The sequence below is a fragment of the Tachysurus vachellii genome, chromosome 3 (assembly GCF_030014155.1).
Source record: "Tachysurus vachellii isolate PV-2020 chromosome 3, HZAU_Pvac_v1, whole genome shotgun sequence".
Lineage (NCBI taxonomy): Eukaryota > Metazoa > Chordata > Actinopteri > Siluriformes > Bagridae > Tachysurus > Tachysurus vachellii.
The window spans coordinates 6031110-6058662 of NC_083462.1; the positions used below are offsets into that span (position 1 = coordinate 6031110).

General features: G+C 36.3%; 4 protein-coding genes across 5 annotated transcripts; all 4 read right to left on the reverse strand.

Annotated features, from left to right (window-relative positions):
• Positions 1-1690: 1690 nt before the first annotated feature.
• Positions 1691-8103, reverse strand: si:dkeyp-92c9.2 (uncharacterized protein LOC571482 homolog). The gene is made up of 2 exons (XM_060865538.1): positions 7696-8103; positions 1691-7197 (listed from the first exon to the last, which is right to left on the reverse strand). The coding sequence occupies exon 2, from the start codon at positions 7059-7061 to the stop codon at positions 6099-6101; it is 963 nt and encodes a 320-aa protein (XP_060721521.1). The 5' UTR covers positions 7062-7197; positions 7696-8103; the 3' UTR covers positions 1691-6098.
• A 1634-nt stretch (positions 8104-9737) lies between these two features.
• Positions 9738-14028, reverse strand: LOC132842177 (C-type lectin domain family 6 member A-like). Its single transcript, XM_060864845.1, has 9 exons — positions 13910-14028; positions 13734-13793; positions 12017-12085; positions 11851-11937; positions 11540-11629; positions 11124-11201; positions 10304-10458; positions 10119-10231; positions 9738-10024 (listed from the first exon to the last, which is right to left on the reverse strand). The coding sequence occupies exons 1-9, from the start codon at positions 13983-13985 to the stop codon at positions 9862-9864; spliced, it is 891 nt and encodes a 296-aa protein (XP_060720828.1). The 5' UTR covers positions 13986-14028; the 3' UTR covers positions 9738-9861.
• A 2873-nt stretch (positions 14029-16901) lies between these two features.
• On the reverse strand, positions 16902-21348 carry LOC132842713 (C-type lectin domain family 6 member A-like). Of its 2 annotated transcripts, none has more exons than XM_060865541.1 (9): positions 21264-21348; positions 19693-19752; positions 18933-19001; positions 18767-18853; positions 18509-18598; positions 18074-18145; positions 17472-17626; positions 17287-17399; positions 16902-17186 (listed from the first exon to the last, which is right to left on the reverse strand). In XM_060865541.1, the coding sequence occupies exons 1-9, from the start codon at positions 21346-21348 to the stop codon at positions 17024-17026; spliced, it is 894 nt and encodes a 297-aa protein (XP_060721524.1). In that variant the 3' UTR covers positions 16902-17023. The 2 variants fall into 2 exon arrangements, with proteins under 2 accessions (XP_060721524.1, XP_060721525.1); XM_060865542.1 differs by lacking the exon at positions 21264-21348 and adding an exon at positions 19865-21196.
• Positions 21344-25790, reverse strand: LOC132842712 (C-type lectin domain family 6 member A-like). Its single transcript, XM_060865540.1, has 9 exons — positions 25652-25790; positions 25478-25531; positions 24438-24557; positions 24205-24294; positions 23962-24033; positions 23736-23807; positions 22360-22514; positions 22127-22239; positions 21344-21955 (listed from the first exon to the last, which is right to left on the reverse strand). Exons 1-9 carry the CDS (start codon positions 25704-25706, stop codon positions 21793-21795), a joined length of 894 nt encoding a protein of 297 aa, XP_060721523.1. The 5' UTR covers positions 25707-25790; the 3' UTR covers positions 21344-21792.
• Between the last annotated feature and the right edge of the window lie 1763 nt (positions 25791-27553).

Here is a 27553-nt window from a genome sequence, read left to right on the forward strand (position 1 = left end):
AACAGTCTGTAGCTGAGTACAATTAAGCAAGTAAGAACTCCAGAGGTGGTTTAGTATAGGATCCCTTCTATTAACCCCATTTTCATCCCAGACCAAACACATGCCTCTAAATTATCTGTAGTTTGTGAATGTGTGTGATTGAACCATGCAATGGGTTGAAACCCAAATATATAGATATTTAAAGTAATATATACATTTTTATGGTATATATTAGATTTTTATATGGTTCTATATATTTCCCCCTTTTTCCCTCCTGTATAATTAAAAGATTATTTATTTATTTATTTATTTGTTTATTTGTTTGTTTGTTTGTTTATTTAATATATTCTTATGAAAAAAAGCATTTTGCTACATATATAAAATGAAGAACTGATGATTGGATACCGATCATAAGTTATAAACACTAAATAAGACACAGGAAGAACACTTACTTATAGAACAAATACTTATTCAGCCTTGAGTCCTGAGCATTAAAATATTTCATAGTATATTCAGTCTTGACTAACAGCTTCCCGATGTATCGTAGACAAATATGATTTTATTACCATTCACATGGGATGATATGTAATCACTGACTCCTGGTTATATATATTACTGTTGAGTTCTTGATTCCGATTGGTTAGAATGTGTTTAGTTTTCTAAGACGCTCCTTTTGATATGACATTGTTTCTATAGTAAGTGACACGGACTTGTACATCGGTGTATACAGATTAAAAACTGTGTATTTGTTGATATGGTGCGGAAATGTTTGTTTAGCATTTTAGGAGTCTCTAGTGTTAGCACTGTGTTAGCAGACGTCATGCTGTAAATTTATATTTAGTTTTTTTTTCCATAGGAACATTTCAAAAACTTTCAAGTATAATATCTATAAGCAGTTAAAAAGGACGATGAGTCATTCTTTAATAAATTAACACTGTCGCACAAAACATGTGGACCTTCCGAACCATCTAATACTGTATCTTCTGTAATATCTCAGTGCATTAGGATTGAAATATAATGATATTACTGCATCCAATGGTATAAAAAACAAGATATAGAAGATATAGTCTTTCTGTGTGTTTTGTTTGTGTGCATGTCTGTGTGTGAGAGTGTGTGCATGTGTGTGTGTGTGTGTGTGTGTGTGTGTGGTTTGGTCAGTTACGTGTATTTTGTTCTTTGCCAATGCATATCTCTGTCTTTCTGTGTGTGTGTATGTGTGTGTATGTGTGTGTGTTTGTGTGTGTGCATGTGTGTATGTGTGTGCATGTGTATGTGTGTACATGTGTGTGTGTGTGCATGTGTGTATGTGTGTGTACATGTGTGTGTGTGTGTGTGTGTGTGCATGTGCGTGTGTGTATGTGTGTGTGTACGTGTGTGTGTGTGTGTGCATGTGCATGTGTGTATGTGTGTGTGTGCATGTGCATGTGTGTATGTGTGTGTGTGTATGTGTGTGTGGGCGCATGTGTGTGTGCGTTTTTCAGTCAGTTACACTAACAGGTCTTTCGCACTTGGCCAAAGCATCTCAGCCTTTTCATGTGTATATGTGTGTGTTTGTGTGTGTAATTGTCTCAGAATGTGTATTTCTTAACATAATTTCAGAAAGGTTAAAGGAAGTGAGAAACACAACAATTATGGCACTTCCTTTTTTTTCAAGCTCCCAAACCTCAAGACACACTGGTACCACAGTTAGGGGGAGAAAAAAAAGCCCAAATAAGTCTGAAATATATTTTGCATCATTATTATTAATCAATAGAATCATCTATATTCACCACTAATACTGCCGACGTCAGTTTACCGAGAACCGCAATAAAGATAACGTACTTTTAAAAAAAACAACAAATACAACAGTAATTAAAAAGGAACCATCAAGCCAGTATCTGCACATCACAGTAGCAGTACACAGTACAATTCATATTATATGTACACTTTTGTTTGCTACATAGTGACACATTTACATTTTGTTCCTACTGGTCTGCATGGCTAGACATTCTACACAGTGTCCTAATGAAGTCTACTGATTTACGCACATAAATATGTAGCAGCAGTGAAAACATGGATAGAATCACAACTCATGGAGTAATGGCACCTTGCAGTGCAGAGACAACCTTAAATATAACATAAATCCTGAGTCTCTCTCTGAGGCCAGAAGTATATATCTTTGTGCTTGAAGAACAACCAGAGGAGCGAAATGTCCTGTGCTGTAGTCAGTCAGAATCCATTCTGTAGAGTGTCTTTAAAATGAAAATTTTAAATGAAGTCTTTCAAAAAAACTTGTACAAGATAGGGTTATGGTGTGATAGGCATTCCACAAGGGTGCATGATTGGACCGCTTTTAATTGCCAGAAATGATGATTGTTGACCAGGTTGTGTGGTGAAACAGCTCATGAACATGAACATCAGCTTGTGGACTAAATGTTTGATTTTCCCATGGCAAGACACAAGCAATATTTTCTCCGGCGGTCTGGACACTCAGACGTGCCGTTTACACAGCTAGTCTAAATACCCCAAAAAGTCTACAGAGCTGCTGTATGGAATAGATACAGTGAATAAACAATGTTAAGATACATCCCAGACTGTGAGATAATGCTAAGCAAACAGGAGAATCCAAGTGGAAGCAGAAGTCGTTGCAGCTTCAGCGTTCTCTCACAGAGCCCTACACAGCTCTTATAGAGGGCCTTCACATATCAGCCCGAGCACGAACACTACTTTGTCTGTACTCTTCCTGCACAATGAGACTGATTTAGAATCAGTTTAGCATGGCTAAAGAAGACAAAAGTGTGTGTTTTGGGGCAAGAATGAGAAAAGCGATGGACAGAGTTTTCAAACGCATGCTATAAACATAACTGTAAGAGTATAAACTTTATGATTCATCACAGAGTTTCCTCCTACTGCTAAACACTTTCATCTCTTTTTTTATTCTTTTGTCTGTTGAAAACCTAAAATAATATACAATAAACCGGTGCTCTGAGACAGGCCACATCCTCAGGCTTTAGAATCGTTATATCCATAATTCATTAACAGTGCTTTATAGTGAAACTCTACCCATATGACATGTGCTTATATCGAAGTATTTCTGCAGTGCTTTGCGATTCTGGTGCTGATTTGTTGGTTGGTGCAGAATTTTCCGTTTTTAGTTACAGCTAGTTTCATCTAGTTAGCGAGCGACGAGCTAATGAGCACGATATCATTGAATGTAAATGTGACGGCTCTGAAAGCCAAACCGTTTGAGGAGAGTGTACAGATGAAGTCTAAAGTGCTGCTGTATTTAGGTAGTCGTGAAGCAACAGTTCCAGTCATTATGGGTAATGTAATCTGATGTCAAAATAGTCTGACATTAAAGATTAAAGAATCAATTTGCAAAATGAAGTCAGTGCTCAGACACTCAGTGTGGATTTTTCATTCAAAGCTGCACTTTGTAATTTATTTTAAAGTGTCTCTGGAATATGTTTATTATTTAATCTTTATTAAGATTTTACCAAAAAGGCAACTCAAAGCATTTCAGGGGATAATGTTGAGTTGAGAACATTAGAAGAACATTCATCGGTATTTCAACTAAAATGAAATCAGAGTTAATAGAAAACTGTAAACTTTACAAACTATTCATTTAAGAATCAAATGACTCCCAATTCCCTGCTTTATATTGAACTGTCCAAGTGCGATAAAGTGACGTGACATACGGCTATGTACGGTAAACCATACTCAGAATTTGTTCTCTGCGTTTAACCCATCCAAAGTGCACACACACACACACTGTGAACACACACCCGGAGCAGTGGGCAGCCATTTATGCTGCGGCGCCCGGGGAGCCGTTGGGGGGTTCGGTGCCTTGCTCAAGGGCACTTCAGTCGTGGCCGGCCCGAGACTCGAACCCACAACCTTAGGGTTAGGAGTCAAACACTCTAACCATTAGGCCACGACTTAGCTCAATGGAATATATGAATATTTCTGCTCAAATTATTTTTATGATTTTTTCGAATTACCCATCAAACAAGAAGTTTGTTGGAAATCATCATAATCCTGCCTTAAGAGTGTGAACGACTGATAACATGTTATGCAGTAAATCTTTGCTCATTGTTTTCAGTCATCTGCTGCTTCTCAGGTGTTGGCTCTTCCTATAGATATTACATAAGCGTACTGCCAGGCATCGGATGGAGTGCGAGTGTATGTCTGAGCAGGCGGTGGTGCTGATGACCCTGGCATAACAGGAGAGAGAACAAACAGAAATCTCTGCTGATCTGACTCACATATTTGCTGCATTTTCATCTAATTGTTCTTGACTGGGGTACAAACGGATTAACAGATTATCGCTGTGTGTCGGTCCACGTTTTGGATTGAGTATTCATCTAAAACTATTGCATGAGTGAAATTATTATTAATTCTTTTTCTGTGTGGATGAGTAGGCTGGGTGGAGGAGGTTACCTCCGGAGGCACTGCAGTAAAACACATTCAGATTAACGGTTAAATGCAAAGCCATGTGCTGCTGTCTCAACCAAACAGCTACACTTTAAAGACATAGTTTAGCCACGTGTCGACGTATAATAACGATCTATTCAACAAGTATGTCTATAAAGGAACTTTAGCACACCTGTCATTTCTTTTTGTCCATTTTTCACTTTCTATACTTTTAATTGTATTCAGGAAACTGAAATGAACAAATTGTTACAGGAGCTGCGCCTCATCTTCGAGTCTGAACATCAAAATGTTGAACTATCCTAAAGACTGTTTGGGAAAATGGTTTTCGTTTTATTGAGGAGGCCACATACAAAAGCACCTTCTGTCCTTGAAAATCCCTGTGTCCTCTCTGTCAGGTCCCACACCTGGAGAAAAGGCAGCTGCGCGTAACCACAGTGACCTGACAGCTTTTAGAAATGTCTGTACTCATCTCTTTAAATTTCCCTCACCCAATAAAGCATGTCCTGTTAAACACACACAGATTTTCGATGATCATCAGCCTCTGTCTGTTAAGCATTGCAGGAGAGAACAGCCATGTGACACAGAAAGACATAGAACAAAACATACTGGCCAAGCAGTATGGATTAGCTCTGCAAGCAGGATAGCCTGGCAATAGGAACAAGTGCTGTGTATCTGTGTGTATGGGTAATCTGTTAATCTTATTAATGCCACAGCAGCCTAAGTCTGGTCTCATAAAATAAAAGAAGAACAACACAGCACCAAACTGCTAATGGACGTCCACATACAAAAAAAAAAAAATAAAATAAAATAAAAAAAAAATAAATAAAAAAAACATGGAATGCTTTCACTTATATTTTTGTACAAAGAAAAAATTCACATTAAACAGCTATTTATGAACTGATTATATAATGCTAATTCTTTAGCCAAAACTTCAGCCAATTTAGTGTTGAGACAAGTCTTTCTTGCTATTATATTTTCTTTATAGAACGGTAACATAATGCAAATTTCCCACAAAAACTCTGACTTTGGTGGGAACGTTTTTCTCCATTCGTCTTGTTCTCTGACATTTTCACAGAAAACATTGTGGTCTCCAAACATTTTGTTATGGGATTGACAGACTAACTAGACTATGGGATTGACAGACTAACCAGACTAACTAGTGTTTCTTCCATGAAGATGGACATTATCCTAACACTCCAGACGGACTATCCATCGGTCAAGTATTTTCAGGTCATGTGCCATTCGTTATGTGGATAGCTTTAGGCTGAGGTTTAAGCTTAAGAAGGGCTCAGGTGGCAGAGTGGAGGCCTATGTCAAAGATAAGCATTCTGACGTCTTTAACTTCACACAATATATTCTATAATCTGAAGCTCGCTGTTTAGAAAAAGACAAAAAACTGCACCATCCCAAAACTGTATTAGGATCCGTTACTGGTGAAAGCTGCTTTCAGTCTTTTGACCTGATGCCATACTTCAACTTCAAGGCACCTGGCGTTTGTCTTTCTATGAAATAGGATCCGCCGTCCAGTTATAACATCTATGAGGTCAATATCAGAGTTGAAACAAAGTCAAGTGCCCAACAAACTGTGACTCAACGATGATGGACTGATTTAGTGATCCTACAGATCTTTACACCGCAGAGGTATTAAGAAATACAAAAAGGTTTCTACTGGCGATGCAGTGAAGGAGAAAGTTCTTTCTCTCCACTCACCGATCCAGCAAACGCCCATAATCCTGCAGTCCACATCCCCCTTCGCTTTTCAGTTCTGCAAATACCTGAGTGAAGAAATGTGGGTCTGCGTTGATGCGTAGCATCTTGGCACTCATGGCATTGATGATGGCCAGGCATCGGTCCCAAAATGCCTCCTTAGCTGCCTCGACTAAGAAGGGCTTGAGTGGGTAGGAGATCTCATTGCCCATGTATGAGTAGGACAGGTAGAGGCAGGTGAGAAGGACAGCTTGGAGTTCATGTTCTGAGGACACAACCTCCCCATCCACCACATCTCTGCACAGCATATAGATGAACACTACATTGGCTGGAGTCACAAATGCTTGGTCCTGCCAGCCCTGGAGCAGTAGTGAGCGATCTACAGCACGTAGCCACAGAACCGGATCAGAAGGCGAAAGGAGCTTGAGCCGATAACATCGCCCACATAGGAATTCACCTAAACATCGCAGGAGCTCGCTTGTAGACGCTTGGACAATCACACGTTTCGGAGAAGAGCTTCCATGAGAAACCTTTTTGACTGAGGAATGCTGCTGTGGTTTAACATAGCCTAGGTTCAACCCCATTCCCAAGCCCAGACCTGCTGGACCTTCATAGCTGGAAAGGTTTGCACATGAAAGAGACTTTTTTACATTTTCTCGGTTCAGATGTAACACAGGGTCTTTTTGGTAGATGTGGTTGTTGTTGTGAAGTGGTGCCCCCATGGCTCCTTGGCTGGTGGGAAACCCTTTCTTGGAGGAGCCTCGTTTTTTAGTTGAGGCCACAAGACGTTTCCATGTGAGAGCAGGCAGGAAGATAGATTGTCCTCGTGATTTGAGCCCGCGCTCCTTCTGAGTGGTCAAAGAGCGGCTGCTCAAGCTCGGGTAGCGGCCGAGGGAGTTAGGTCGATCGTCATAGTAATCAGATTTTTGGGGACCCGGAGAGAGAGACAAAGCAGTGCCCATGATGAGAAAACTTATGAGTGTTAAACACTAATCTCAGTGTTGGGGGGTCACACAGGACAAATTCTGATTTCAAGCTGTTTTTCCTTCAGTGGCTAAAATCCATGATTCCCAGACAGGGGAGGTAGGAGGCAAGGACCTAAGAGACATACACAAATTTAAATCAGTAAAAAAAAGGTCAATTCAGTGAAAATAGGAGGTTCCCTTTTGATACTTTATAAGCTTAAAAATTGAATTCAAATGTTTTCATATTTGACTAAAGAGAAAAGACATAATAATAATAATAATAATAATAATAATAATAATAATAATAATAATAATAATAATAATAATAATAAATGCAATGTCTCAAGCCTGTGTACAAGCCTAAACCTACTGTATAGCCATACTGTACATGTAGACTTTCTCAAAGATATGTGTGTAAACTTACAGTTTTTAACACAGTCCCTGCGCACTGTAGCAGACAAAGATTTTCAGAAAGACAAGAGACAATTCAGGACCCAGTTACGCGGAGATGGCATCATAAACCACTAACTAAATGCATATGCTTTTAGAGTAAAACATACTGTCATTAAAAAAAGAACTCAGATCATCTAAACAGCAAACTGATATGGACATGAATATGATGCTCACTCACCCTGATCATGTCCGGCCAACTCCAGTGCGGATGTACAGCTCACTCCGACATACACACACTCCTACTTATGCACTGAAGATGGTGCTCCTGATAAACTATGTCAATCATAAGCAACTCAATAATATAAATCACTTCACTGAACGCGAACCCGAACGTATCAGTTGCTCCACTTTTTTAAGTTCTATGCTAAATAAAATCCAGATGCACAACCAGGGGTTTCATCTCCACAGCAGGGAATGAAGATTTCAGAAGAAAAGCACATAAAGCATTGGTTAATTTGTTTATCTTGTGAATGTAAATAAAATCGCAGAAGAAATCCATGTTCTGAGGAGGCGAAATTGGTCCTGCACTCCTTTATCCCTTCGTGCAGAAACCAGACTGAACTGCGCGCATCCAAAGGCGCGCGCTCCCGGCGCTGATACTCATCCAAGCGCGCCACCGACCGGCCGGTAATGGCATAGAGTCAATAATAATAATAATAATAATAATAATAATAATAATAATAATAATAATAATAATAATAATAATAATAATGCTGAAACCACTACTAATACTAATTTAGAACAACAAACAAACAAACAAACAAACAAACAAACAAACAAATAAATAAATGAGCCTCCCGTGGATAAATTCTATTTTTTCTATTTTTTCTATTGTGTATACAGACGTACATGATCAACGTAGGAATACAAATCTTTCTCAGCAAAATGAATAGCAAAAAGACAGACTGACATCCATGTTTCATTATGTCCAGAACCCCAAGCTTGTGCATTATCTTCATCACCTATTTGAATGACAGCTGGTCATTTTTACAGCAGATGTTTACTAACGAATATCATCGGGCTCAAAATCTACAGACATTCGACAAACAAATATAAAAATTTGTACTGTAGGATGACCACAATTCAGAAGTCATTGCTGCCATCTAGTGGCAAGTCTAGGGAAATTCAAAGGAAAAAAAAATTAACAGCTGAAGTGATGTTCAGGTTAAAGAGTTTTGTCCTGGTGCTGCTTTAACCTAACCAACGTTATTGTCTTATCATAATATCATTGTTGCCTTATTGAAGCTCAATCAAATCCAATACTGCATTAAATACTGCAGTTTATGGCAGCATAACCATCTATCTTATTACCCGTCCTTACTGAAACGTTATTGTCTTATCATAATATCCTTGTTACCTTATTGAAAAATCAAACCTTATATTTTTAAGTCATATAAGCTTTTACTCACTCACTCATTCACTCACTCATTTTCTACCGCTTATCCAAACTACCTCGGGTTACAGGGAGCCTGTCATTGGGCCTGTCATTGGGCATCACCCTGGGCGGAGTGCCAACCCATTGCAGGGCCATATAAGCTTTTATTCATATTTAAATGTATGCAAAACATGTTGACATAAGTAAAAATGTGCAGTCCTCAATAATAAACAAATACTACAAACTGGTGACAAATTATTTGAAAAAAAAAAACTTAATACTAATGGGGATTTTTAACCATCAAGATTGTTTTGAAATAGTATATATTTTAAATAGTACTTATACTAGAACATTTCATACACTATTCATACACTATATACTATGTCATATGCATACACCTTATCTAAAGGTATGCTCAAGACAATAAAGGTAATCTAAATCTGTTCAAGTGTCATCTTTTCAAGTTTCTATAAACCTAAGAAGCTGTATTCTGTTTACTGCTTTTCTCTTGTGTCAATAACCCAATATTGTTAAAGTAAAACACTGCCATAATGCAAATCTCTAATTAATAACCCACACATTACATTTAAAATGCACACCTTTTATACATATTATGTATATATACGTATATATATATATATATATATATATATATATATATATATATATATATATATATATATATATATATATATATATATATATATATATAAACATAACATAAAAAAACATAACTATATAAATAAACATAACATATATATATAAACATAACATAAGAAAAACATAACTATAGTATATACACGTATATACTATAGTTATGTTTTTCTGGTCTAGAGTTTTACACAAACTTAGATCATCCCTTTAAAATAAGCCATTTGAACCTGTAGGTCTGAAATCCAAGACCTTTTAAAAAAGATTTACTTTAGTCCAAAAAGATGTTAACATGCTTTTAAAAGTGAAGCTGGTATTTTATTTTTCACAGATGAATTGTTTCTGCTTACGACATGAAGCATCGAACCATTTATCTGGGTTACCGCTCTCATGACCCAGAGCAGCACAGTTCTCTCCAGAAGGGTCCTCAAATTTCCAGTTGTCAGGCTCACTTGTTCCCTGTGGAGACCTATACCAGAACCTTCATAGAATAAAAAGGTATAAGTTGCTGAAGCTTTGTAGATCTTAAAATGTGAAATGCATTTAAAGTGTGTGTGAGTGAACACTGTCCTTACGTTACACCCGTCTCATTTAAGGGCTGGTTGTTCACCCACATCCACTGACCCTCAGTCTCCAAGTCATTCAAGCCAATCCAGTGTGTTTTTTTAATTTGTGAGAATAAAAAGTCCTAATGTACAAAACAATTATATTAAATAAATAAATGATTAGATTAAATTATAAAGAGAAGCTCTACACTCACCTGTTCAGTTTGGCTGGTTATAATCACCATGTGGCCTCCTTTCTCCACACAGTAATCTCGACTCTGTGTCCAGTTCAGTGTATGAGTGGAGAAGTAGTAACACTTTAAACCAAGAGACTTCCATCCTTCCTCACAAAGTTTACAGTTTTGTTTTCCTTTTTCAAAGAACAGTTAAAAAATCAGATCCATTATGAAATGAGATTATATACAGGTAATATGTGACACTTGTGTATCTCCAAAAGATTATTTTGATTATACAATTATACTAAACACCCTGTTTCTACTTTAAACACATTATATTATTTGATACATGACACATAACAACAACAACAACCACACAACAATAATAATAGTATTGTGTTCTAAAGCAGCTTTCTAGCTGGCATGATCACTGTACAATTAAAAAAAAAACAATTAAGAATAAAGTAATTAATTAATTATCACTTAATCCACATAATTAATCCACCAGACTGTATAATTCCTCTGTACAACAACATATCTCACTGTGCAACAATACACCATTACCTGTATAGTTATTTAAATCCTAGCTTTATTTGTATTTTTTGTATATATTATTTTGTGTATATTAGTCTTTATTTTTGTATTCTTATTTTGGTTACTTGGAGCTGTGGCAACAAACCCAATTTCCTCCCTGGGATTAATTAATCAAATATTTCTGATTCTGATTAATTTAAATTCTATCTGCTTGTTATTCTCTCTCTCTCTCTCTCTCTCTCTCTCTCTCTCTCTCTCTCTCTCTCTCTCTCTCTCTCTCTCTCTGTCGCCCTCTGGTGGGGGCACTAGCGGGATGAGGCCTTACCATTGCATGCAGCGAGACGTTCATGAACTTCCTGGTATTTGGCCTTCAGCATTTCATACAGTTGTTCTGCCTCTAAAACTAAACAAAAAATATTTTATGCAAAATGTTTTAACACGGTCGTTCTGTCAATAAAACAATAAATAAATATCTTAATATTAATAAAAATAAATAAATTAATAAAAATTATTTCCTGGTGAAATGTACTAAATTGTTACACACTATATAGCCACTAGGTGGCGCAAATGTCCACATACTGTAACAAGTGCTGACCTGTAAACGTCACACTGTGTTTGTTTGTATATGTGACAAATGAAATGTGAATTAGCTAAAAAGTGTTTGTATGGAGACTTTTGAGACATGATGAAGACCAACAGCTGGCTGCTGAAGCAAACATTAAAACCTCAGAAACATCTTACCGGTGGCTTTGTATTTTAGCCCCATCAGTTTGGCTGTAGTGTTCTCGTGTCCTTCACTTAATATCTCAGTGGAAACAACTTTATTGTGATCTGTTGAACAAGAACATCAGGGCTAAACTCAGACATAGATTAATGAAAACTTTTCTAGGGGCCAAGCACCAAAGTTACATAAATATTCTATTGCAATGTGTTGTATGTTTCTAGTATAAATGGCCTGTAAAAGGAATCCTTCTAACTTAACCATCAAAGTATTTTATTTATCGTAATTAGTTGAATGAGAACAACAGGTTAAAGCGCTATTTAATACTCACACAAGATCCCTACAGCACAGAGTGACACTAGAGCTCCAAGCAGCAGAAGACCAAGAGCAGATATGATGATGTTGTAACTAGATGAAGCTAAATATTAAACATGTTTTAGTTAATAAATTATACAAGTAGAAGTGAGATAATGAGTATAATGAGTACAAACACATACCTGTGCGTTGTTTAGTCTTTGCATGCAGCTGCTGTGTGTTCACATAGTCATCATCCACTGCTTGTGATCCTAACAAATTAACAACTCCTTGTATGATGCCTGATCACATATGTTTACAACATCTAAAATATAAATAGCAGTTTCACATGTTTACCTGTTGAATAATTAACCTTTCCTCCCGTTTCCTAACCTGTGTGTCACATTACAGTATTAAGGAATGTTGTTGAATAGAAGCCTTATATATTTAAATATACATTACATCGTGGTAAAATTCTTTCTTCAAATATTCTAACTTATATCCTAAGGGTCAAAGTGCAGGGTCATCCATCATACTGCGCCCCTGGAGTAGTGATGGATAAGGGCCTTGCTCAAGGGCCCAACAGTGCTGGGACTCATGCTTGAACCCTGATCTGCCAATCAACAACCCAGAGCTATAACCACTTGAGCCTCCACTGTACCACCGCTATGATAGTTACCAACACTATTAATAACCATAAAGCAAGTGAGAAAGCATGTTTAGCTGTGTTTTTATTCATGTATTTATTTAGAGAATAAACACAACATTGTCTGTCAATGAGATAATATAATTTTCACTTGATAAGAGCATAAAGTTCTTGTTACCCATCATATTTTGTGTCTCTAATGTGTTGCATGTGTTTTTGTGGCATGGTCTGGCTCCTGACCATGATGTCATCACTACTGGTGAAAGAATATTAAAGAAAGATGAGGCACAAAGCGTATGAAGGGTGAAAGTGAAATTGACGTGACATACGGTTAAGTACGGTGACCCATACTCAGAATTTGTTCTCTGCATTTAACCCATCCACATCCAAAGTGCACACACACAGCAGTGTACACACACACACCGTGAACACACACCCGGAGCAGTGGGCAGCCATTTATGCTGCAGCGCCCGAGGAGCAGTTGGTGGGGTTCGGTGCCTTGCTCAAGGGCACCTCAGTCGTGGCCGGCCTGAGACTCGAACCCACAACCTTAGGGTTAGGAGTCAGACTCTCTAACCATTAGGCCATGACTTCCCCTAAAGGTGCTTTCCGGTAGTGTTTCTTAGTGGATTTGCAGTTAGTTTTGTTTAGTGGTTAATGTAATTTTATTGCTTTTTGGTTCTGGTTTTGACTTTAAGCTTGTTTTTCAGTCTTGTTGTTTGTGTAAATTATTCTCTGTATATATTAATAACTCAGTGTACAAGAAGTGTGGCTGCTTTTTCTCTTGAGTGTGTGCTACTTTTCTCTGTTTTTGTGTGATATGAAATCAAAACTACTGTTGCTGCTATTTTTGTTTCTTTTTTCTTTTTGAGAAGGCAGTTCCTATTTTTTATTTAAGCTTTGGCTCAACCTGAAGTCATGCTGTTGTACAGTTTTGTATACACATTTGCCTGTTTTACGATAAACCAACAGGTTTTGTGGAAACTTTTTGTGCATCTGTCATTCCTGGTCCCATTATAAAGACATAAAGAAAGAAGCATTTGTGCATTTTCTGTCCTGTGTATTTACATAACCATCTTCCACTGTTTGTGATTATGAGCATTTACACAGTGCTCATCATTTACAGCACTTGTTCAGATTTCTGCCTGTTGGAGAAAGACATTTTAACTACTATCTATTTTGCCATCTTTGTAGATTAAATTTAATTTTTTGTTGTCCTTCACTAACCTCACTAGTTCTTAGTATCAGTATTTAATCACCAAACAAACACATACCTGAGTTTTTCAGCTCTGAGCGACAGTCTTCTGTATTCACATAAACATCATCCTCTGTGTCTGATAATGAGCAGTGAAAAGCTTGTCATTTACAACACTTCATGTAAACGATATCAAAATAATAATCAAACATGTATTTAAATATTTCTACATGTATAAACATTTCAGATATCTACCTGTTGGAGAGTGATAGTTTTCACTACTGCCGATTTTGCAGAGATTAAAACTCATATCTTCATAGACAGCTTGCATTTCTGAACCTCACTATTGCTTCACAACACATGAAATGAGTGACTTCTGCTTGCTAGTGTGAACTCAGGTTAAGCCTCTTGGTCTCACTCTCAGTTCACACTAGCAAGCAGTCGTCATTATTGTGGTTTTCTTCTTCTTGAACTTCTCATGCTGATGCTTCACATTCAGTTCTTCACACAGTTTTTTTTCTCTATGGAAAAAGAGAATAATTTGGTTTGTAGATAATGATGAGAACAACCATAAAAAAAAATATAAGAAGCACAGAACTCAACAACTGAGTTTTTAACCCACATATAGAGTACAACCAATGCTAACTATTAGAGTAAACAGGAAGCTATTGAAACCGCTTAAAATAATATAATATATTAAAAGTAATCTTCCAAGCTAGCATTAAATGTATCGTATATGATGTGTGTGACGTTAAAGAAGTTGATGAGAATAATTTAATTGCACTTGAATTGGTGAAATGTAGTAAAGTGTCACAGCCGATATAAACACTAGGTGACAAGAGACACTCAGTAAAGTTCACATGGGATCAGAGACTGGCGTTTATTCAATCCACTTCGAAAAGCCCTGCTTAGAAAGACTCCCAGGACGCTGCCTGTCTCTCAAGTGAGCGGAGAAAATACAGTGATTCCTTCAGTGTTTTTCCCTCTCTTTTAGCAAGGTATTGTTGCTAAAGTAGTTATGGGTGTGTAGGTTTGTAGTTTTCTCCACATGTGATGCGGTGTTGTACACAGAGAAGGTCCATCCTTACCCTCCGTAATAGGTGCAGGTGTGTTCCAGAGCCCGCTGTCATGGTGGAGGATCTGCTTGTGGTTGTAGGAGAGGACGTGGGGTTTGAGAATGTACTGTCCACCTTACGAATGAACAAAGAGATATTGAGAGGGTGTGTGTGTGTGCGTGTGAGTGTGTATTGTGTCTGTGTGTGTATGATGAGTGAGTGTGTGTGTGTGTATGATGAGTGTTTGTGTAGTAAATGTGTGTGTATACAGTGAGTGTGTGTGTTTGTAGTAAATGTGAGTGTGTGTGTGTGTGTGTAGTAAATGTGAGTTTGTGTATAGTGTGTGTGTGTGCGCGCACGGGTGTGTGTGTGTGTAGTAAATGTGAGTTTGTGTATAGTGTGTGTGTGCGCGCACGGGTGAGTGTGTGTAGTAAATGTGAGTTTGTGTATAGTGTGAGTCTGTGTGTGTGTGTGTGCGTGTAGGCACTGGGTTTTGTATTATATAACTACTGACAACTTTTCTTGAACTGTTGTTTTTTTATAACTATTTTTAACCAATAAAAAATGTTTTTTTTTGTCATTTTGAAACCTGATTGGTCAGAATGTTAGGTTCTGTAACAACAGCTGAGAGTTGTGCTGAATGTGAATCAGATATTTATATTAATGTGAGTTTTAATCATTCTATTAGCATGATTAATGTTTCTACAGCAAGTCATACACAAATATTAGTATGGAGATCACTATACATAATCTGAAGCTAATATTAAATGTGATTATAAAGTGTTGTAATGATTCGACCCAGATAATTCGCTATTCCCAGGAAATGAAAGAGCTCGAAGGCGAAGAGTCTTTATAACCATCACAAATATAGAAATAAATAACAAAACTATAACATGAAGGCAGAACAAACATATCATCTACTGTGGCTCTCGTTACACTGCTGATAAGTTCTCCTAAGTTAGGTTAGATAAGTTGCCCGTTACTGTGTGTGTGTGTGTGTGTGTGTGTGTGTGTGGGTTTGTGTGTGTGTGTGTGTGTGTGTGTGTGTGTGTGTGTGTGTGTATGTGTGTGTGTGAGTGTGTGTGTGTGTGTGTGTGTGTGTGTGTGTGTGTGTGTGTGTATGTGTGTTATGGAATAAAGCTATATTTTGCTGCTTTTCTTTAAAAGAAGGAAGCTACTAAAATATAGTTTTACTTCCCTAACACCCTGACATCATTCCTTAAACTGGGAGTTGATTACTCTGTGTGGCCGAACAATATACATACATGTGAAGTTAAGACACAGTTTACATTTGGGTGAAAAATGTGCAAATGTGAAAATGATGCAATATGCTCATACATAGTCAGTATACACAGTGTACTATTAGACATGCTTACAATGCACTACACATTATATACAATATATATATATATAAGTATAAATATAGATATTATATATATGTAATATGTTAAGGTGCAACAGATTGTACAGATACAGAAATGTCCAGTGGTAACAGATAGATTATTATCAGACAGATTATTATATTAAATTAAATGCAGTGTGTATTTACTGTAGTCCAGTGTTGAACTGTTGGAGTTAAAGTGCAGTGTGTGGCATACCATATTGTGGAAACAATTAAAAACATGTATTCAGAGGAAAGTGGGATAATATGATTTAATCTAGCTACCTAATTCTTTGCGACATAACCATAAATGTTAGTGAGCTAAAGACAGCCTTGTGTTGTGTTACCTCAACTTTGTTTGTTCTTTTTATTTAGTTTCCACATTTTCCCACCGTTTTCACTTGTTTGGAGAAGATGAACAGATGGAAATTTTAAGTAATGAAATAAAAATAAAGATATATTCCCCCAGCCATGAACACTTTTATTAATTCTTAAATTCAACTTAACATTACATCTATCTTCAGCAAACATAATCTGGACACACTTCATTCATAAAATAGACACACTTTCATCCCTACAGTACAATTTAAAAGATTTCCACAAACAGGAGAAAATCCACACACATGATCTTCTGATGTTCTAGTGGTTAAGACAAGCTTTTTACAATGTGGCAGAAAAGTGAAACTTTATGGAGTCTTAAAAATATTTTTTTATATAAATTATATAAAGTGAGATATATATATATATATATATATATATATATATATATATATATATATATATATATATATATATATACATATATATATGCAGTAAATAGGTAAACTTCATGTTAGCTGTTTTTCAATATCAAATATTTATAGTGAACAACCAAGAATTGTCCCCATTCATAAAAACAAATATTTGCAGACACAAATGTAATTGAAATGTCTTTTACTTTTCACAGATGTACTTTTTGATTGCACTACAAGAAGCATCAAACCATTTATGTATGTTACCAACTGCATCCCCCAGAGCAGCACAGTTCTCTCCAGAAGGGTCCATCTTCTTCCAGTTATCAGGCTGTTTTGGTCCCCCTGGAGCACTAAACCAGAACCTACATACATAAGACATAAAAAGTGTAATAAAATGAGTTTAGTGTGCAGACAAGAAAAGGTTAATGAGAAATAGCGTGTGTGAGTGAACACTGTCCTTACGTTACACCCGTCTTGTTTAAGGGCTGGTTGTTCACCCACATCCACTGACCCTCAGTCTTCAAGTCATTCAAGCCAATCCAGTGTGTTTTTTTAATTTGTGAGAATAAAAAGTCCTAATGTAGAAAACAATTATATTAAATAAATAAATGATTAGATTAAATTATAAAGAGAAACTCTACACTCACCTGTTCAGTTTGGCTGGTTATAATCACCATGTGGCCTCCTTTCTCCACACAGTAATCTCGACTCTGTGTCCAGTTCAGTGTATGAGTGGAGAAGTAGTAACACTTTAAACCAAGAGACTTCCATCCTTCCTCACAAAGTGTACAGTTTTGTTTTCCTTTTTCAAAGAACAGTTTAAAAAAAGATCAGTTATGAAATGAGATCATATAATAACTACATAACAAATTTTACAGTTATGTGAAACATCCTGTTTCTACTTAAAACAGGATCTACAGGATCAGGAGCTACTGGGACACTTCCCTGACAGACCACCAGAGGGGGTGCTGGCGCCTGTTTAACCATAGGTGTTCCCCAGGTGTGTTGTACTGCTGTGTCACCTCTTCTCTATTTACCCTGATGTTTTACACTACATACACTACACACTACACAATTTGATACATGATTTATTATCTAATAATAATAATAATAATAATAATAATAATAATAATAATAATAATAATATTGTGTTCCATTAACAAATAACCTCCCTAACATGCAGGATCACATGCATTAAGGCTTAAAATAACTGCCCTTTGGAGTAGGTACCACCAGGATAAAGCCTTACCATTGCATGCAGAGAGACGTTCATGAGCTTGCTGGTATTTTGCCTTCAGCATCCCAATCAATTTTTCTGTCTCTAAAACAAACAAAAAAAATATATTTTGATTCAAGTTTTTTGATGATGGGAGTAAACAGAAGGGACAATAGACTGAATGCACTGCATGCTGGTGGAATATACACACATATATATATATATATTAGTTTGTACAGATGATCTTGTAAATTTTATTCTATTTTTTATTTGTAACAATTTTTATTATATAGATTTTATATTAGACAGTGAAAAAACATTTCACTACACTTTGAACTGTGTTTGTTTGTATATGTGACAAATGAAATGTGAATTAGCTAAAAAGTGTTTGTATGGAGACTTTTGGGACATGATGAAGACTAACAGCTGGCTGCTGAAGCAAACAGGAAAACCTCAAAAACATCTTACCGGTGGCTTTGTATTTTAGCCCCATCAGTTTGGCTGTAGTGTTCTCGTGTCCTTCACTTAATATCTCAGTGGAAACAACTTTATTGTGATCTGTTGAACAAGAACATCAGGGCTAAACTCAGACATAATGTAATGTGTTGTATGTTTCTAGTATAAATGGCCTGTAAAAGGAATCCTTCTAACTTAACCATCAAAGTATTTTATTTATCATAATTAGTTGAATGAGAACAACAGATTAAAGTGCTATTTAATACTCACACAGGATCCCTACAGCACAGAGTGATGCTAAAGCTCCAAGCAGCAGAAGACCAAGAGCAGATATGATGATGTTGTAACTAGATGAAGCTAAATATTAAACATGTTTTAGTTAATAAATTATACAAGTAGAAGTGAGATAATCAGTATAATGAGTACAAACACATACCTGTGCGTTGTTTAGTCTTTGCATGCAGCTGCTGTGTGTTCACATAGTCATCATCCACTGCTTGTGATCCTAACAAATTAAATAATCCTTGTAATTTATGATGTCTGATCACATATATTTACAACATCTAAAATATTTATTTAAAAATATAGCAGTTTCAGATGTCTACCTGTTGGATAATTAACTTTTCCCCCGTTTCCTAACCCGTATGTCATGTTTCATATACTGTATGCTTCATGTTTCCAGGAAATGTTGTAGGTGAATCTTTTTAGAAATGTACTATTTCAGCCTTGGACCATCCTGAAGTCACACCTTTGTACAGTTGTGTACATACATTTACCTGTTTTACAATATAACAAAACTTTTTTTGTGGAAACCTTTTGTGTGTCTGTCTTCCATGGTTCAATTATGAAGATATCATAAGGAAGGAAGGAAATTAAAAAGCTGTTGTTGTTGGAGAACTGATGACTGTCCTTCTGGCAGGTTCTCCCACATTAACACAAGACATCTGGAGATAATTAGTATAATGATAAAAGTAGTTGTGCGTTTTCTGTCCTGTGTATTTACATAAACATCGTCCTCTGTGTGTGTGATTATGAGCATTTACATGGTGCTCATCATTTACAGCACTTGATCAGATTTCTGCCTGTTGAAGAACAACATATATTTTGCCATCTTTGTAGATTAAATTGAATTTTTTGTTGTCATTCACTAACCTCACTTCTCAGTATCAGTATTTAATCATCAAACAAACACATACCTGATTTTTTCGGCTCTGAGCGACAGTCTTCTGTATTCACATAAACATCATCCTCTGTGTCTGATAATGAGCAGTGAAAATCATGTCATTTACAACACTTCATGTAAACGATATCAAACCATCAAACATGTATTTAAATATTTTTACATGTATAAACATTTCAGATATCTACCTGTTGGAGAGTGATAGTTTTCACTATTGTCCATTTTGCAGAGATTAAAACTCATATCTTCATAGACAGCTTGCATTTCTGAACCTCACTATTGCTTCACAACACATGAAATGCGTGACTTCTGCTTGCTAGTGTGATCTCATTTTAAGCATCTCGGGCTCAGCCTCAGTTCACACTAGCAAGCAGAATTTATTTCTTCTTCTTGAATCTGCTGATGCTTCACCTTAAGTTCTTCATACAATCTTTCTATCTCTATGGCAAATGTGAATAATTTCTGATACAAAATGGTTAATAGATGTTGATGATAATAAACCAGAAAATAAAAGAGTTATTAAAAGGAATATTAAAAAATAAGAAGCGCAAAACTGAACAACTGAGGGTTTATCTCACATATACAGTAACTGCTAACTATTCGAGTAAACAGGAAGCTCTTAAAACCACATAACCCTTGGCTTTGTGTTCTGGGGTCATCAACATTGCAGTAACGTTAGCAAAATGCTCTCCAGGACACTGTATTGTATTTTTCTGTGATTACTTTACAATAGAAAAAGACATCAACAAGGGAATAATTTTAAATGTTGTAGAAATACTTTGTAGAGGTTAAAATAAATAAAGACTACTTTACAGACCAAGTACATTTTAGTCAACTTATACTTTCTATGAAAATATGAATTATAAAAAAATGAAATATGAATGGGGGGGCACGGTGGCTTAGTGGTTAGCACGTTTGCCTCACACCGCCAGGTTTGGGGTTCGATTCCCGCCTCCACCTTGTGTGTGTGGAGTTTGCATGTTCTCCCCGTGCCTCGGGGGTTTCCTCCAGGTACTCCGGTTTCCTCCCCCGGTCCAAAGACATGCATGGTAGGTTGATTGGCATCTCTGGAAAATTGTCCGTAGTGTGTGATTGCGTGATTGCGTGAGTGAATGAGTGTGTGTGCCCTGCGATGGGTTGGCACACCGTCCAGGGTGTATCCTGCCTTGATGCCCGATGACGCCTAAGAGTGCAATGTGCAGTTACAGAAAATAAAAAGCGCAAAAATCTAAAATTATATTCTGCTAACATCTATCTCCTGGTGTTACTTGACAATAAAAAGACACCAACTCGACAATTCGACAATATAATATTAAATGTTTTGTAGAATTGACAAAATGCATTATTACTGCCATCTAGTGGCCAATAGATGAACAGAAAATGAACAGCTGAAGTGATTTTCAGGTTAAAGAGTCATGTCTTAGTGCTGTTTTAACCTGACCAACGTGTTATTGCCTTATTGAAGCTCAATCAAATCCATAACTGCATTAAATACTGCAGTTTATGGCTGTTCCTATGAATGTATGAATAAAACCATATGTTTTATTATCCATCCTCTGTTACCCTCCTGTACACAATATGACTAACCTGGAACTGGAATGCTGACATAGTGCAAGTCATCATCTTGTAAAACAAAAACAAAACCATACATCATATTTTTAACCATCTGCATTTGTATTAATTTTTAATGCTTTCTAAAGGTTATTCAAAGCAACTTAACATTACAAAGTGCATAGTAAATGTTTATAGAGATGAAAATCTATACATTGTTATATTATGCTTAAATGCTAGTCAAGGAGCGAACTGTTTATCTAGACAGCAATAACACCTTAATTAGTAAACTGGAATTCATCACCTCTCACCAGCCTGAGTAATCGATGAGTTTTTTTCCACCATAAAATATGAAGACATATGTGTAAAGTTTGCTATACAATATCTATGACAACTATAAGGTAAAATAAACCTAAGTTGTGTACATGTTAAAAACAAACTATAGGTAAACGTAATGTTAGCTGTTTTACAATATCAAATATTCAGATTCAACAACCAAGAATTGTCCTCTGTTGAAAATAAACAAGTATTTGCAGACATAAATGTTAGTAAAAAGAAAAGTTTTTTACTTTTCACAGATGCACTTTTTGATTGTACTACAAGGAGCATCAAACCATTTATCTGTGTCACCATTAACATGACCCAGAGCAGCACAGTGCTCTCCAGAAGGGTCCTCCTCTTTCCAGTTATCAGGCTCATCAGGTCTCCCGGGAGAACTATACCAGAATCTTTATAGAATAAAATCAAATTAATGTAATTAGTTTCTTTAATTATTAATTATATTAATTACAATTATTTAATTTCATGTAAAAAAGTGTATGCATTACTGGAGCTTTGTAGATTTTTAAACAGAACAGTAAAATGAGTTTATAGACTATGTGAGTGAACACTGTCCTTACGTTACACCCGTCTCCTTTAAAGGCTGGTTGTTCACCCACATCCACTGTCCTTCAGTCTCCAAGTCATTCAAACCAATCCAGTGTGTTTCTCCAATTTGTGAAACTACAAAATTCTAATTTAGAAAATAACATCACATAAAGCTTATAACTATAATAAGTTCAAGTGAAATAGATACAAAAAAAGTACATTTTATCTAAAAAACTGGAAAGAAAAGAAGCTCTACACTTCACACCTGCTCAGTTTGGCTGGTTATAATCACCAGGTGGCCTCCTTTCTCCACACAGTAATCTCTACTTTGCTCCCAGTTCAGTTTAAAACTGGAGAAGTAATAACTCTTTAAACCAAGGGACTTCCATCCTTCCTCACATTGACCACTGTTTTTATTTGCTGTTTGTCAAGACAAGATGAAAATCAGACTTTGGATAATATATTTGCATACTCTATATTGCATGACTTTGCTTGTTTGTATAATCATATAACATTATCATGAGTAATATATTACTAATAATAATGATGCATTTATATGATGTATTGCTATAATAAAATACTGAGGCCACAAATTAATATGCTACAAATAATTGAAATGTGCCATTTAAGACGAAAGTAAAGTCCAATTAAAAAATGTGTCCCAAAATATGATACATGCTTTCTCAAATTACCATTAAAATACAGTATAGTCAAATATCTATCTATCTATCTATCTATCTATCTATCTATCTATCTATCTATCTAGACTATAATGCCAAAAATTTTGTGACGTCTGCCTTAACATGCACAAGAACTTTAATGGCATCCCCTCAATCTGTTGTGTTTAATTTAGAGTTGTCCCACCCTTTGAAGCTCTAACAGCATCAACTTTTATAGGAAAGCTTTCCACAAGAGTTTTGACCATTCGTCTAGAAGTGCATTTGTGAGGTCAGGGACTGATGTTGGATGAGAAATCCTGGCTTGCAGTCTCCACACTAATTCATCTTAAAGGTGTTCTGTCGGGTTGAGACCTGGACTCTGTTCAAGCCAGTCAAGTTCCTCTACACCAAACTCACTCATCCATGTCATGTTGGAACAGAAAGGGGCCATCCCCAAACTCTTCCCACAAAGTTGGAAGCATGAAATTATCCAGAATGTCTTGGTATGTTGAAGCATTAAGAGTTCCTTTCACTGGAACTAAGGGGCCAAGCACAGCCCCTAAAAAACAACCCCACACCATAATCCCCTCTACCAAACTTTACACGTGGCACAATGCAGTCAGTTAAGTACCGTTCTCCTGGCAACCATGTGATTTGTCACTCCAGAGAACATGTCTCCACTGCATCCTACGCTTTACATTGCACTTGGTGATGTAAGGCTTGGTTGCAGCTGCTCAGACATGAAAACCCATTCCATGAAGCACTATACGCACTGTTGTTGAGATAATCTGAAGGCCACACAAAGACTGGAGGTCCGTAGCTATGGACTTTGCAAAAAGTTGGTGAGTTCTGTGTACTGTGCACCTCAGCATGTGCTGAACCTGCCCTGTGTTTTACATGGTCTACCACTTTGTGGCATAGTAGCTGTTATTCCCAGCTATCTACTGTATCTATCTACCCACTGTGATGGTGAGAATCTTACCACTGCATGCAGCGAGATCTTCCTGAACTTGCAGATGCTTCACCTTCAGTGCTTCATACAGTTTTTCAATCTCTAATGAGAATACACCAGAAAAAATAAATAAATTCTAATAACAAAATGGGCAATTACTAGAATTACTATTAGAAGGCAAGAAGCACAAAACTGTTGGGTCCTAGCTACAGTATCTACTATATCTATCTACCCATTGTGATGGTGAGAATCTTACCACTACATGCAGCAAGATCTTCCTGAACTTGCAGATGCTTCACCTTCAGTGCTTCATACGGTTTTTCTATCTCTAATGAGAATACACCAGAAAAAAAAAAATAAATAAATAAATGTTAATAACAAAGGGGGCAATTATTGGAATTACTATTAGAAGGCAAGATGCACAAAACTGTTGGGTTTTTAATCCACATATACACTGCAGCTACTGCAAAGTAATCAGGAAGCTCTTATACACACTTACCCTTGACTTTATGTTCTTGCGTCATCAATATTTCAGTAACATTAGAATACTGCTCACTTAATATCTCATATGAAACCACTTTGTTGTGATCTGTTGAAGAAAAATACTCAGGGTTAAATTCATTTACAGAGCAATAAAAACGTAAAAATGTATAATTAATTAAGTAAAGAAATGTAAGTTTTTCATACTAGGATGAATTCATCTCAGTTGATTGATCACAACTTAACACTTACAAAGGATCCCTACAACACAGAGTGTTAATATAACACCAAGTATTAGGAGGAGACCAAAAGCAGATCTGAAGATCTTTCCTGGTTTCTTCTTGTCTTTCAACTCAGTGTGGTCAGAGATATCTGAGAGAAAAGCGTTAGTTATTTCATACATCTTTGCACTATAGATAAAGTCATTTCCAGACCTAATGCCATGCACAGTTACAGTTAGCTGATATTTCAAACTAATTGGTGGTGTAAAAGTTACTACAATTAAACATTAATGTAAAATTAATGGACATAAATCAGAAGGTTTTCAGTTTTGGGAAACTGTTCAGGACAGGAATGTGCACTCGTAGGTTCTCATGACAAGCTGCACGGTTGTCGTAGTTACTTCATAATACAGAAAAAAGAGATTATTAATTGCTAGTATAATATAAATAATAGGATTTTTTTTCTGGCTTTGACTTGTTTTTCCATGAACTGAAAGGTGTTTGTGTAAAATATTTTCTGTATATATGAATCACTGACCATATTTTATCACTCAGTGACCCAGCAGTGTAACTGACTTCACTCTTGGGGGCAGGTTCCTTTTCTCTGTTTTTTTGTGTTATGGATTTAGAGAAGTAAAACTATTTGTGTTGCTATTTTTCAAAAATACTTTTTAAAATGTATTATTGTAGCTTTGGCCCATGATGAAGTCATGCAGATGAACAGTTTTACATATACATTTACCTGTTTTACAATATACCAATAGTTTTTTCTGTCCTTTTGTGTGTCTGTCACTCCTTGTTCCTTTATAAAAATATTTTGTAATCTTCACATAAAAACTTTGAATCCTGAGCTGGTTACTCTGTGCAACCTATCCCTAGGCTCCTAACACTCAATAGCTCTGGTTAGGGGAGAACTGAATACTGTCCTTCTGGCAGGTTCTCTCACATTTACACAGGACATGTGGAGATAATCAGTATAATGATTTTATGTTACGAGATGTAAATGTTGTCATTTCATAACCTCATTAGTTCTTCTAAGTATCAGTATTTAATCACCAAACAAACACGTACCTGAGTTTTTCAGCTCTGAGCGACAGTCTACTGTATTCACATAAACATCATCCTCTGTGTGTGATAATGAGCAGTGAAAAGCTTTAAAGCACTTGTTTAATTAAACGATATTAAGCATAATCATCAAACATGTATTTAAATATTTTTACATGTATAAACATTTCAGATATCTACCTTTTGGAGAATGATAGTTTTCACTATCGTCCATTTTGCAGAATTCAAAACTCATATCTTCACAGACAGATGGCACTTCTGAACCTCACTATTGTTTCACTACAAATGAAATAAGCAACTTCTGCTTTCTAGTGAAAAACTCAGGGTAACGTGAGTTTTTATATCTCTGTGAAAAAAGGGAATAATTTCTGATACAAACTTCCTGAAAACGAGTTTTGGGTTGATGGGTTTGACTACATTGTGTTTATTACAACATAAGCCGGTGTGAAATGTTTCAACTGTGGAGAAACAGGGCACTTGGTATACGCATGTCCAGAAAAGCTGAAGAAGAATGGCACAACAAACAGGCACACTGAACGGGCCAGACCAATTGGCAACAGGGATTCTGGAGGAGATGAGGCCCCTGTGTCCGCTCCCCCCGAGGCTGAGTCCGTTGCAAATGACCCTCCTGTGGCCCATAGAAGCGGTTTCTCCTAATGTAGGTCCTGTTGATCGTTCCCCCTGTGGTCGTGGCTGGGCATAGTGTAGGCAACTACACTTATGGTGGAAAAATATGCGAACTTATCGATTACTCAGGCTAGTGAGAGGTAATGAATTCCAGTTTACTAATTAAGGTGTTATTGCTGTCTAGATAAACAGTTCACTCCTTGACTAGCATTTAAACATAATATAACAATGTATAGATTTTCATATCTATAAACATTTACTATGCACTTTGTAATGTTAAGTTGCTTTGAATAACCTTTAGAAAGCATTAAAAATTAATACAAATGCAGATGGTTAAAAATATGATGTATGGTTTTGTTTTTGTTTTACAAGATGATGACTTGCACTATGTCAGCATTCCAGTTCCAGGTTAGTCATATTGTGTACAGGAGGGTAACAGAGGATGGATAATAAAAACATATGGTTTTATTCATACATTCATAAGAACAGCCATAAACTGCAGTATTGGATTTGATTGAGCTTCAATAAGGCAATAACACATTGGTCAGGTTAAAACAGCACTAAGACATGACTCTTTAACCTGAAAATCACTTCAGCTGTTCATTTTCTGTTCATCTATTGGCCACTAGATGGCAGTAATGATAGATTTTGTCAATTCTACAAAACATTTAATATTATTTTGTCGAATTTCTATACCATTTGAATCCTATGACTACATTAATTAATGTGATATAGTAATAAATTTGTCTTCTAACATGTACATGTGTTACTGCAGGTATTACTGTAGGTATTACTGGGGAGATCAGTCACGCTGCTGTTGCAGTAAAATTCCTCTCAGAGCTGCACATGTTCTGACCACATTTCTCTGGACATTTGTACACAACCAACATACATGTCACTTATTCAATTTTATTTTATTCATCTTCTTTTATTTATGTACAAATTACAGGGTCTGTAAAGTTGTCTTTCTTTATTTTAATGTCTATTTTAAAACCTATTCCATGTTCAGTTGGTGTCTTTTTTATTGTCAAGTAACACCGGGAGATAGATGTTAGCAGAATATAATTTTAGATTTTTTCGCTTTTTATTTTCTGTAACTGCACATTGTATCTGACGCAGGGCTTCGTGAATGACTGCTCTCCATCTCTGATTTGACGCTTGCAAAAGCCATTGATACATGCAGGGCTAAAGAAGTAAAAGCAAAGGTTAACACAACCACACTCAACATAGACACCTGACGTGTGTGTGTGTGTGTGTGTGTGTGTGTGTGTGTGTGTGAGAGAGAGAGAGAGAGAGAGAGAGAGAGAGAGAGATGGATCAGTCTACATATAAATATTGCATTCTTTTCCCCATTCTTGGTCATTTAGTTAAAGCTGTTGAAAAGTCATTGCAGTGGAAGAAATGCGTATTAGTGTTCCGTACACATTTCATATTTTCATAGAAAGTATAAGTTGA

Bases quoted from the DNA above. Each gene is read 5' to 3' on its own strand.
- si:dkeyp-92c9.2 (XM_060865538.1), bottom strand. From the start codon at position 7,061: ATGGGCACTGCTTTGTCTCTCTCTCCGGGTCCCCAAAAATCTGATTAC.
- LOC132842177 (XM_060864845.1), bottom strand. From the start codon at position 13,985: ATGCAAGCTGTCTATGAAGATATGAGTTTTAATCTCTGCAAAATCGGC. The intron at 11,938-12,016 runs GTATGTGTTTGT...TTTAATATTTAG, and splicing joins AAAGACTAAACAACGCACAG to CTTCATCTAGTTACAACATC. The intron at 10,025-10,118 runs GTAAGGACAGTG...TATTCTATGAAG, and splicing joins TTAAATGAGACGGGTGTAAC to GTTCTGGTATAGGTCTCCAC.
- LOC132842713 (XM_060865541.1), bottom strand. From the start codon at position 21,348: ATGCAGATGGTTAAAAATATGATGTATGGTTTTGTTTTTGTTTTACAA. The intron at 18,599-18,766 runs GTGAGTATTAAA...CTTGTTCAACAG, and splicing joins CTGTGCTGTAGGGATCCTGT to ATCACAATAAAGTTGTTTCC. The intron at 17,187-17,286 runs GTAAGGACAGTG...TTATGTATGTAG, and splicing joins TTAAACAAGACGGGTGTAAC to GTTCTGGTTTAGTGCTCCAG.
- LOC132842712 (XM_060865540.1), bottom strand. From the start codon at position 25,706: ATGAGTTTTGAATTCTGCAAAATGGACGATAGTGAAAACTATCATTCT. The intron at 25,532-25,651 runs GTAGATATCTGA...TATCACACACAG, and splicing joins AAACTATCATTCTCCAAAAG to AGGATGATGTTTATGTGAAT. The intron at 23,808-23,961 runs GTAAGATTCTCA...TATTCTCATTAG, and splicing joins AGATCTTGCTGCATGTAGTG to AGATTGAAAAACTGTATGAA.